This window comes from Cylas formicarius, unplaced genomic scaffold (assembly GCF_029955315.1).
Source record: "Cylas formicarius isolate icCylForm1 unplaced genomic scaffold, icCylForm1.1 PGA_scaffold_4__25_contigs__length_36172078, whole genome shotgun sequence".
Taxonomy (NCBI): Eukaryota; Metazoa; Arthropoda; class Insecta; order Coleoptera; family Brentidae; genus Cylas; species Cylas formicarius.
The window spans coordinates 22432078-22443724 of NW_026844334.1; the positions used below are offsets into that span (position 1 = coordinate 22432078).

The 11647-nt window shown below is 32.7% G+C and overlaps 1 protein-coding gene across 6 annotated transcripts; it reads right to left on the bottom strand.

Moving 5' to 3' along the window:
• Window positions 1-815: 815 nt before the first annotated feature.
• Window positions 816-10535, bottom strand: LOC132700543 (calcium-binding mitochondrial carrier protein Aralar1). Of its 6 annotated transcripts, none has more exons than XM_060667924.1 (13): window positions 10197-10526; window positions 7293-7608; window positions 5540-5826; window positions 5246-5484; window positions 5027-5062; window positions 4876-4966; window positions 4398-4473; window positions 3896-4104; window positions 3761-3841; window positions 3055-3272; window positions 2775-2995; window positions 2064-2154; window positions 816-1952 (listed from the first exon to the last, which is right to left on the bottom strand). In XM_060667924.1, the coding sequence occupies exons 1-13, from the start codon at window positions 10236-10238 to the stop codon at window positions 1787-1789; spliced, it is 2073 nt and encodes a 690-aa protein (XP_060523907.1). In that variant the 5' UTR covers window positions 10239-10526; the 3' UTR covers window positions 816-1786. The 6 variants fall into 6 exon arrangements, with proteins under 6 accessions (XP_060523907.1, XP_060523910.1, XP_060523908.1 ...); XM_060667927.1 differs by lacking the exon at window positions 10197-10526 and adding an exon at window positions 8175-8396; XM_060667925.1 differs by lacking the exon at window positions 10197-10526 and adding an exon at window positions 7701-8153.
• Between the last annotated feature and the right edge of the window lie 1112 nt (window positions 10536-11647).

The window sequence follows — 11647 nt, forward strand, 5'->3', positions numbered from 1 at the left end:
TGTACAGGCGTGCGCTGAAAATCATTAGCTTTTCTACAAAAATATCAATGGCGCCTGCGGCGCATGAATTTTTACTATATAGGGACTAAACCTGTAAAACTGTATAATCTTGAGGCTGCTTGTAACCACTCACTTTCCATATGCCAGTTTCTGGTTGACTGGGAAGGGGACATGTGACATACTACCGTCCTCAATGGTAAGAAACTAGTAGTTAAATCGTTCTATAATGGAAATTTGTTTTTCACGCTAAATGTAAGGTATCAAAATTATAAAAACCTTATTGTGTTCGGCACCATCAACCACACAACGTAAAGAAGAAAAATCTCACACCTAACCCTTACAGCAGTTTAATTCAGATATTTCACATTTTAAAGAAGCCATGTATCAAATTAAGTTAAAAAAAGGGAACAACGCTTTTTAATGGCTAAAATGGTAATGCACAGAGCCCTATTTACCTGGTTCATATTGTTAATATTTTTTATATTATTGTGTCTGCGGCTGGAGGGGCGTACCTACTGGAATTGGTTTTTGATATTTCTGCCCATGTGGATATACGACTTAATTCTACTAATAGATGCCTTATTTAATATATTTATCTGCTGCAAAAGGGATAGGTTGAAGAACCTATTTAAGAACAAGAATATACTTCTGTTCCTAGTGGTTGCCTTAATAATTGCAGGGCAGATTTTATTGTGTTTGAAGCTGGAATATAAATCTTTGCAATTAGGACTTATTCATGTTCTTATTCCATTTTGGATATTGCTGCCGCTTCTCATAACTGATGTGTCAGTAACACTCTTTAAAAACAGTAATTATTGAAATGTTCTTAAAACTTAAGGATACTGGGATATGTGAATTTGACTGTTAGTGGTTTAGTGATTATATTATATGATTTGACCAAAATGAAGTGATGTAGATTTTGGATTAGTTTTTTAATATTAATATAGTGTTTTCTTAGATTGTTTTATATGATGAATGTATATTGTTTAGAGATCTAAACTAATTAGTAATTTTTTGAAAAATGGAATAGAATGGAAGTGGAATGTTGGATTGTAATGATTCTGATATAGAGTGAAACCAGAACATATCTACATGCAAGCTGCAAATGCTTGCTTAAAATGTAATTGTATGTTGGATTTTTCAATAATATACCCAATTGGAAGTGTATTTTATTAGATACAACATGATTTAACAGTGCAGATTTTGTACAGTGGGGTGCCACAATATCACTTGGCAATAAAATATCAGTTGATGCTCAACAAGGAAAAAGGTATCACAAAAAATGGGTAAATGTCGAAAGCTGTCAAAGAAAAAGAATTGGAATATATCACAGCACCTGTAAAAACAAATTGTTACATATTTTCCCGGCCTATTACTGAAACCACCATACTTTTCCATCTATAATCCTAAACAGTGTACATATACAGAATATGTTATATACAATAAATCTCTGATCCCAACAATTCAATTACTAAAGAAACAGTGTCAATAAAACTTTTACAGAGTGGAGTTGCTGGAAAAAATTATGTAAATTATGTGTACAAAATTTTATAATTATGTGTAAAAATAAATTAAATAAATGTTTGTCATTAAATCGGTTGATAAATCTCCTGAATGTGAGAACCCGAGTCCCAAGTAGATCTTCAAACTTTAGTTCTCTAAATATTTTTACATAACCTTAAATTGAATGTAGTAACACGGTTCTTTAATAATTAAACGGTAGAACACACAATTTTTCAAATGACTTTCAGGCCCTAAATTTATCTTGACTAAAATAAATTTTTGCTTATGCTCTTTGCGGTATGCTAAATTTTGGTAGACACAACCCAAATTTCGATTCAATCCCTGAGAATATTGGTACCGATACGGAATAACCGCCTATTTGATCCGGATTTGGCGGTGCTTTGCTTCCTGCTATAGATGCTACTTTGAATTCAGATCCAGACGGACGGCTAAAATAACATAAATTGCCATAAATGCCTGTATATAAAAGAACCTCAAGAACGAAGTCATCAGATCATCAGATGTAGTTTTTCCAATTTATTATAATAAACAATACTTGCCTTCCACCAAAGTCAACATACAGGACTCTTTGTAGAACTTCATAAGTTAATAGTGTGACGCCGAACTGAGGTGATGATCTGAACACACGAGCTAAAAATAGAACAAGGTAACTAATTAACAAAACAAACACAGTAAACAAGTAACTTAACAAAACAAATGGAAGCAAAAACTTTCTTAAAGCAGCAATGTTAATTACAACGATGAGAATTTAAACCTTTAAATTGATTGTATTTTCTCTATAATGGTATTGGTACGGCCTGGAGATTTTAAATTTTTTCCACTATTGACTGGTCTATACTGAAATTAGAATAGATAAATCAATGCATCGAGAATGATTAAGGTATTTTCAACAGGTATGAGTAATTTGTAACTAACCAAAACTGTAAGTAATTCTAATATGTTTGCTGATTTTATCTTCCTTAGACTTCGTCAATTTGCTCTATTCTAGTCATAGAAAACTTCCTCTATAATCATAGCTTTTTTCATGTGTTCATGTTGTTCATTTCTTACAAAACGTAAACAAAGATAGAGGTTACTGTACTCTTTTCTGATAATTCCAACCTAGGGTTCAAATCAATACAAGTCCTTATAACGATTTCCACCTGTTTTGACTGCTATTATTACTTTTTTTAAATTTCGCGTTTGCAACTTTGGAATACCAGAACATTTACGCAATTTCTATACTTGACGAACGTAATCAATTATCTCACCCACTGCTCCTTTCCAAAAAGCGCGGAATCCTTCTTCGGCGTATATTTTTCTTGTTGCGTCTAAAACCCCTGTATACGTGGTTTGACCAGCTCGGGCAACCACTTGCAACCTTGTTTTGATTACGTCGGCAGGAGTTACTAGGGAAGCTGCGGGTATACCTGCAATAGCACCCGCTACCAATAACGAAAGGGGATGATTGTATCCACTTTCATCTGCCAATCTGAAACACAATAGAAAATCATTTATGTTGATCCATCTAATTGCTTTGGGAGTTATTACTTTGCTTTGGTGTGAGCGTATGCTGGAAAGTAGATCGCGCTGAATGGCACATCTCGAAGCAGACACGCTCTTGCCCCTTTGTATAATCCAAATAAACCAAGTTCTTTCACGACCGCCCACGCTCGTACTTTGGCCCCACTGGCAATCTCGCCAGCGACTTGCAATCTGATTTTTACTATTTCCAATGGATTGGTGAACACTACTTGCGATGCACCTGCCTACAGTAAATAACACCACAATCTAATAAAAGAAACTTGGAAAAGTTACTACATAAATAAGTCGGCCAGTGTATTCAAAGGCATATCTAATATAAACTAAAAAAATATTTTTCACCATTTTTATATTTTAATATAAATGCATATTGTTGAGACAACCTGTATGATATATAGAAGTTCATTCATGCATTCACTAACTCTAGAAAAATAAAGTTTTAAATATGGCGAACATGGTAAATAATAATAATAATATAATAACAAAATATTTTCCTGATATAAAAAAATATGTAATATTTTTAGTATAACAAACCACTCACGACAAAATTTTAAGGGTCAAATTTTAGCTTTCCACTTAACAATACGCTAATTAAAATTTAAAAATCAAAGCTAAAATTTTTTTCCCAAAAAAAAAAATTTCTGACTTTGCAGGGTTGCTATTTTCATTTTATTTTTTGCACAACTTAAAATACTAAAACTCTTACGCTACTTACACATCCACCCGATATAACTTCACCATATAATGATATATTTCCGTTCTTATCGGTAAACTTGTCTCGTACAAAATCGTTTACCTACAAAAAGACATTTGATTAATTAAACCCTCAAAGCTATGAAAAAGAACTCACTGTTAATTTTATAGCCTTTTCGGGAGCAACTCCCATCAGTTGGGGTACCAACCCCCTGTAAAGTCCAAACACACCCTCATGTCTAATAACTTTTTTAAAACAATCGAAACTATTTCGGTACATCAGTTCACCAATGAATGAACCCGTTCTTTGATTTTGCATACGAGTTTTTACTAGATCAATGGGGTAAACAGCAGTCGCGCCAACAGCTACAAAAGGAATTCTTTTTGGAATACCTAGATGATACCAGTGATATGAATAGGAGTAATTTACAGACCCCTAGTTGTGTAGGAGGAGAGGCTAAGGAGAGGTTCACAGAATGGAAGAGCATCCTCTTCTCAAAGAAATTCTACGAATAATAAGAAGGCGACGGAGAGAGAGTGTCAATAAGGTTATCAGAAAAGGCACTGTGGAATGATAGGGACAAATAACAATTGGAGAGCGAAAGACGTCGGAGGACCTTTAAAACCAATACATGTATACCCCTTGATTTATCACTTACCTCCAGCAATAGAACCTAATGTAAAGCGATATGTGCTTTCAAGCACTTGTATCATGATGCCTCTTTCTTCTGGACTCTAAAAATTTAAACATTATTATACAAATAGATATTTTTAGTATTAGTTATTGTTTTAGGAGATCCAAGTTTTAAGCTTTTCTCTAAAATTATTACATAATAATCAGCTTATTAAAATTAAATAAACCTTGCAGATTTTAATACCTAATGATGTTTAAAAGCTGAAAACATTCCAATTAGTTCCAATGCTAGAAAAGATGTTCTATTTTTTTTGCTTCATTCGAAATCGAATTTTAAAATAAATTACAATTGAGTTACACTGCTATTTTTTCCCTGCATCCAAAATCCCACTTAAATAATAATTCATTAACAATAATAAAGTTATTAAGGATTTTCACTATAATAGGAATCTATCTAATCTATTTTTCCTTATGGATGTTTAAATTGAAAAGCAAATACTTACAGACACAGCGTGGATCTCGGCTAATCGATTAGTAATTTGTTTAAAATACTGTTCTGGGGCAATGGCGTATAAGTCATTATAAATAATTCTCCTAAAACAAAGAAAATCCACATTATCACAAATTTTCGCATACAAACGTCCAGACACAAACCCATCCCATACGGTGTTATCTTCCTGGTACAAAAACCTATCCACCAGCAGCAGCAGCAACAGACACAAGAACAATCCCTTTTTAACAACTAGTCACATAATGCATGCAAATTTAGAAATTACTTACGTAATAGCGTGTTATGGCCAACATTTTAAGCGTTAGTTATAAGAGAATCTTAAAAACAAAATACCGGTTATCAATTATATAAAGCGTAATTACCCTTTCTGGTGTAGTACATCGATCAAGTGGAACAAGATATCGACTTCCAGTGGTGTCATTTGTGACATGGCCTGCGCGGAATGCATGAATTCATCTTTGCTGACTTCTTGCGAGCGATGACCGTTGGTCACGTTGAGGTAGATCCGTTTTACCAACTCCATGTTGTTTAAGAGCGAGTTAAACGCTATGAAGTAAGCAAAGCTAACGCGGCGGCTCTGGCTTTGTGATCCTTGAACTGCCTGATGACATTAATTTCAACAGTTGCAATTGATGGAGGCAAAGCGAAACACTAACCTCGATCAGGTGCGACTGCACTTGCTTCGTAAGCAGATGACTCTTGATGTTAGTCATGATATCCTGAAAATCCAAGGCAGAAATAAAACCGGTGCCGTCTTTGTCGGCCTTTCTAAAACCTTCAATGGCATACTCTTCATGAAAATCATGAAGAAACTGACTGAATTCGTTGTATGTTACTAAACGCTGTTTGTTTCTGCCGAAATACAGTTCCACAAATGGGGAGTTCATGTTAAATGGGATCCGCTTGTGCAGTTCGGTTTTCTTCATCACCTCAGCGAACTCCTCTGAGAAGCAAAAAGCAAATATGTCCTTTAATATAAGTATGTAATGGAAAATTTCAAATCATTTATAAGTTGCATCAGTATTGTTTTAACGTTTATTATACAACAAGAAATTTCGTCTATACAAATTGAGTAATTATGTAGTATGCGGAAATATGATCGTCAAATAGTTTATCGTCATTTTGTCGTTATTATTGAAAAATGTAACTTGCACAATACAGCCTTACTTTTTCGAGTCTTTAAGAGTTGTATAAACAGATTTTCAATAGCATCTATCTTGTCTGAGCTATGTAGAAAAGATTAAAAATTGCCATATTTTCTTTAATATCCATATTTTCTAAAAACACCTACATGCCGAGAAAACAAAATAAGTTGTTTGGGGACCGAAATACAGAATCTAAATCTCATTTTGTTTACAAAATTTATATTTGTTTTAGTTGTTTTCTATAAAGGTTTCATTCAAACTCTATTTTCGCGATGTTTCAACTCTCAAAAATATTATCTTTTAGATTTTTGGTAATAATAATGTATTTTATACTTTTTGATACCAGATACCATTGTAACACTTTTTTTTTTCATTAAGACATTAATACATTTTCCAGTTTGTTCTAGAGTATTTCAAACTTACGGCAGCTAATTTGAAAATCTAAAATGGGATTTTAAAATATGATTTATAGTTTTAAAAATAAAGTCAGTTTAAGTTATTTTTTGAAAGTTATGTGGGTAACAATAATAACCTACTTAAATGAGAACATTATATTTCGTGACAATATATTATTATTATTATAATTCACACTGAATAACACTTCTATGATCAGAATATAAGAAACCATAAAAAAAATAAAAAATCATAGCGGAGTCGTATTACAAAAAATTTAAAATATGATGTTTTGGCAGTCAAAAAATGACAAAAATGAAATTTAAATTGAACATCATAGGATTTAAATTATGATGATTCTGAAGAAAACAAAGCTTTGAATTAAAACTGTAAATGCACCATTTTATATATATGTAAATGTTGCAAATTAATTTAAATTCTCATGCATTCCTCTGCACGGCAACGCTTCCCCAACCCCAACCCAAAATCGGCTCAACTAACCAAAATAGAAACGTAAATTAATCATCAACCCTAATGTATTTTCGAATAAGTGACATGATTATTTTTTCAATTAAGTATGCTTTTTGAAGCAGCTTTTATTTCAGTTCAACAAACATAAAATAAAAAAACAACCTGATAGCGATGTATATACCTGCACATTATGTTTATTATCTTCTGTCAGTCAATTTAGGATGCATCTCGCATTTGAATTACATAATATTTAAGTGAAAACAAAAAGAAAAGTTTTACAAACTATATAACACACCTAAGTTGATACCTCTACTACAATAAACAAAAAAAAAGTAATTTGGCGGTAAATTCAGTTGACCTTTGACAAGGTCGAGTTTATTTCAGAGCCGCATCTACTTACGAAAGCTAACCATTCCATTTCCGTTTGTGTCAAAGAGCTGGAAGGCAGTCTTATACAAGGCGTCGGGGAAGCAAAGCAACCCCTCGAACGCTTGGAACTCTGGATACGAAATAAGGCCGTCTTTGCTGGTGTCGACGATGCCAGCCAATAATCGTACTGTATCGGCATTATAATCCTTGTCATCTAGTAGTTTCAAATATTTGATAACAAAGTCCTCGGCGGTCATAAACTTCTCGCCATTTTTTTCGATGGAAGCGTATCTGTTGAAAATATCCTGGAGATTCGACGGGTTCGCTCGCTTCAAGTATCCGCCACCCTGCAAAAGTTTTAATTAGCTCCAGCTGTGGAAACACTAGTCAAAATGAGGGAGTATGTGGAATTCACCTTTTTTTTTTTTAATTAACTGACCTCTTGGATTTGCACCTGCGTGGATGCCATTTGCAACAATAATTTCGAGGTAACTAATCGCGGAATTTTCGTAATACGCGAATTTGAAAAATTCACGAGTCGTTTGGGGGGTTACGTCACATACCACAAAGCGTAGCGGTTTAAAAATAGTTTCAAACTAGTGTTAGAGATGTTTCGAACATGCTAAATATTAATGTTAGCGCGCGACACCAAAACGAACGCGAAACCTCGGTGAAAAGGTACGCGAAAAATATAAAATTGTAGAATTCCATATTTAAACTTGTGTATATAATGACAGAAAAATGTCGTCTCGTCTTGTCAAATCACTTGGTGGTAAAGCAAACTCAAGTAAAATTAAGTTTAAATTTTCTTTAACCTTCCAAAAGCTATTTTTTGCAGTTTCACAATTTACAATAATAATCCAAAAAGGATTACTTGAACTAAATGAATGGTGAATATACATATAATACGTACCATTTCACTAAGCTAGTGTTAATTGATTTTGCACAGCCGAAGCTTTGCTCTAGTGCATTTTTGCCAAATTTCTGAGCAAGTATATCACCTGGAAACTAAGAACTTAACGAATGACGAAGTCCTTTAAAACGACCAATGAATAAGCGATAACGTACTTAATTTGATATCAGATATTTAAATTCACGGGTACGTAATAAGATAATCTTGATAACGTGTAATATTCCGACATTGGATAATATCTAGTAACAAAAAACGCATTCGTTGAGTTTGAAAAAAACATAGTATCATTACTATATAATTTTTCTTTAATTAGCTATGGATTTAAAACTATATTTAAAATGGTTGCTAGCTAACCAAAACTATGGCATTTTTTAAGTCGATGAAGTTTTTAATATTTCATAATATTCAAAAATTATAATTAGGATTTCAAAATGATACTAGGTTATGATGGAGACCTTATTGAGTACGAATATAATTCTTATTTTTCATGGGTGTGTTGGACTTCACATATCGGTTAAATTTTTCAAATGAAAATTGTATAATGAAAAAGACCAACCACATTCTTTAGGGATACTATAAAACTTTTTTTTAGTTAGTTGCACTTACCGATTGTAGTAGAGTTAGACTCATGTTTCCGATTTTAAAACTACACCTAGCTGGGCAGATACATATATTTCAGTAAATGAATCATAATGAAAGAAATAAAAATATGCGTATAACGTTTAGAAGATTAATATATCTTTAGCACTATATTAAAACTGCAACGAAACTGATTGACATTAAAAATCAAAGGAATAGATTACAAAAATAGTTGGCAATCATTTTTATCTCGTAGCAATGCGTAACGGCAATGCGTTGATTCGGTTTAGTTTGAATCTTATTCGACATTTCGCCATTGATTTAGTTTCTACAATCACTGAATGAAAATAATTGATATAACAATAATTGTATTCTCTGGTGATTCCTGAATGTTGTTTAACTTCAGCTGGTTTCGTAAAAAAATGCCCAAAAATGGTAAAAGTAATATTTAAAGATAAAGATTATAAAATAGGTAATATCGTCCAAAAATGTAATCTAATTCAATAAGAACTTTAGGGGCTTGATCAATTTAAATAGAATACCATATTTTTTAAACTTATTACCAATGAATATATTCTTTAATTACCTATTTATTAAATGATTTTGCGCTATCACCATAGTTTTTGGCGCCGTTTTGAAAAGTTTTAAACACAAGTTTTATTGCATCTACATAGTTGATACATAGTTGCATTGTTTCTAAATATGAGATAATTTATTTGGGCTGTCAATTTAGTCTGATTTTGTTGTAAAATCTGCTTATTGATGCTTGTTTTAGACATTTTGTAGCTGCACACAATAAGCGTACACATATATCTGAAAAGTAAAATTTAAAAGAACATCTTTTAACGGTGTGTAATACATGAAAGTATTGATTGTATTTTAATAAAAAGAATATGGTCAATTAAATAGATATTTTATAGTACATGAGACAGAAGGACCCATCAATCTCTTCCGAATTAAACAAAAAAAAACTTGAAATAAAACATTCTTACTAAATTCTTAATTCTACAGCCCTTTTTGTGTGGGTCTGGTCAATCAGTTTTCAATTAAAAAGTAATCCTGTCTAAGAATTTATTGATTTCACAATGTTATTTAGCCACACACTTATATTAACGTCAAATTCATTGCCTAATGACACCCTATCTGGAAATGTGATTACAAAAATTGTGTGCAAAATAAGTTTCAACATTAATATTATTATTTGTCTTTATAGTTCTTGTGACATTTTTAATTCAATATATAATATCATAAAAATTGCCCTTTTCTGCTTTTGATAACTAACCTCCTGTACAGCTTATTACAATATTTCTGACATTCCTAGTATTGTGCTTAATGTGTTTTGCTTCAAAAACCGGTAGAGTCATAGCTATGCCGAAAAAATTTAAGCATTACATAATACCTTACTACAGTCAATCAAACTAATATAGAATATATATCACCCACCTCTTGGCAAAATGTTTTAGTGAAAAACCCCAATTTGTCCATTCCAATCAAAAATCCGCGAAGCACACAAACTTTTCCGATTTAATGCACGTATAATTGATTTAAATAATTATTCAATTAAAACAATAGGTAAATATTTTTATTGGGAATTTGTGATTCCAGCTAATCATGCGAATGCTAGAATAAGGCAGGGCAACCGCGTTATCGGGTGACACGAGCTGTGAAAAGATGTACAGTTCAAGGACGACTAATTAAAACGGAGGATTCCGTTTTGATGGTGGTGGTTTTGTTTTTGACTGGAATTCGCCAATTGCACACCATTTTCATTCAGAGAAATTGCAAGCATAGCAAACAGCTGCAACAGCTGTTTTTCTCTTAAAAATTGGGCGATACTTCAACCATATTCCTACACTGCGCCATCTTTTAGTAGACCACGGGACCCACATAATTGTGAACGCACAATACTTAATAAAATATTCTCACAAAGGACTTCAAATTTCACCAATGTGGCAAGCAGTGTGCCATTTGCTGTTTATTTTTCATGATTTAACTTACACATGGAAATCGCCTAAATTTTCTACAATGTTACTTTACATCATTATGAAATGTTGCTGCAACTAGAAATACATGCAAGCTTGCGTTGTTGTCTTTCGACGCTTTTTATTCCTCAGCCAAGATCTGAATTAATATATATTGTCGTTTACTTCATAAGGAAGGCTAGATGGCGAAAAGTATGATCTAAGGAAAAGTAGACGGCAAAAAATCGAGAGGCATATGCTCTGTTAGATTTATAGATCAAATCAAGGACCTCACAAATATGTCAGTAGCAGAAGTCATAAAAACAGTATAAGGTGGAGAAAACTTCCAATAATTTATACTACAAACTGCCATATACATATGTGCATGATGTTTCTATACTAAAATTCCGACCATACAAATATGCTTAAAATGCTAAATAGATTAACAGCAAAATGTTTTAACCAAGCTCAACTATGTTAATAAAATTTATCCTAAAATTGAAGAATTTTTGATAATTTTTGGTTAGTCTAGTTTATTTACTTCCCATTTAAACATCATTTAGTGAGCATGGTTCATTTTTTTCGGAAGTCAGTTACAACAAACTTTTAACAAGTTGGGAAAACATTTGCAACCGCGAACATATTATGCTAACCATAAATAGAACTTTCACACAAAGTATACACCATTACAATTTCAAATGACCTTATTGGGTTTAAGGCCGGTTCCGGACGATGGTTAATACTATCTGACTTCCCGTAAACGTCCAGCTAAATATTTGATGAACTTCATCTCCATCACTCGATGTGGTCACTTTCGCTATTCGCTTGATCGCTTATATAAAAAAAAACAACCAGCTCGTTGCAATTTGACGCAACGGCACGTCTCGAGTTAAAATTTTGCTTGAAGACCGTGTTTTTGCGGTAATGTTTTTC

Excerpts from the sequence above, each read along its gene's own strand:
- LOC132700543 (XM_060667924.1), bottom strand. The coding sequence starts at position 10,238 with ATGGACAAATTGGGGTTTTTCACTAAAACATTTTGCCAAGAG. Across the intron at positions 5,063-5,245 it reads GATGTACTACACCAGAAAGG|GTTTTTGTACCAGGAAGATA; the intron begins GTAATTACGCTT and ends GCTGGTGGATAG. Across the intron at positions 4,474-4,875 it reads CCGAGATCCACGCTGTGTCT|AGTCCAGAAGAAAGAGGCAT; the intron begins GTAAGTATTTGC and ends TTAAATTTTTAG.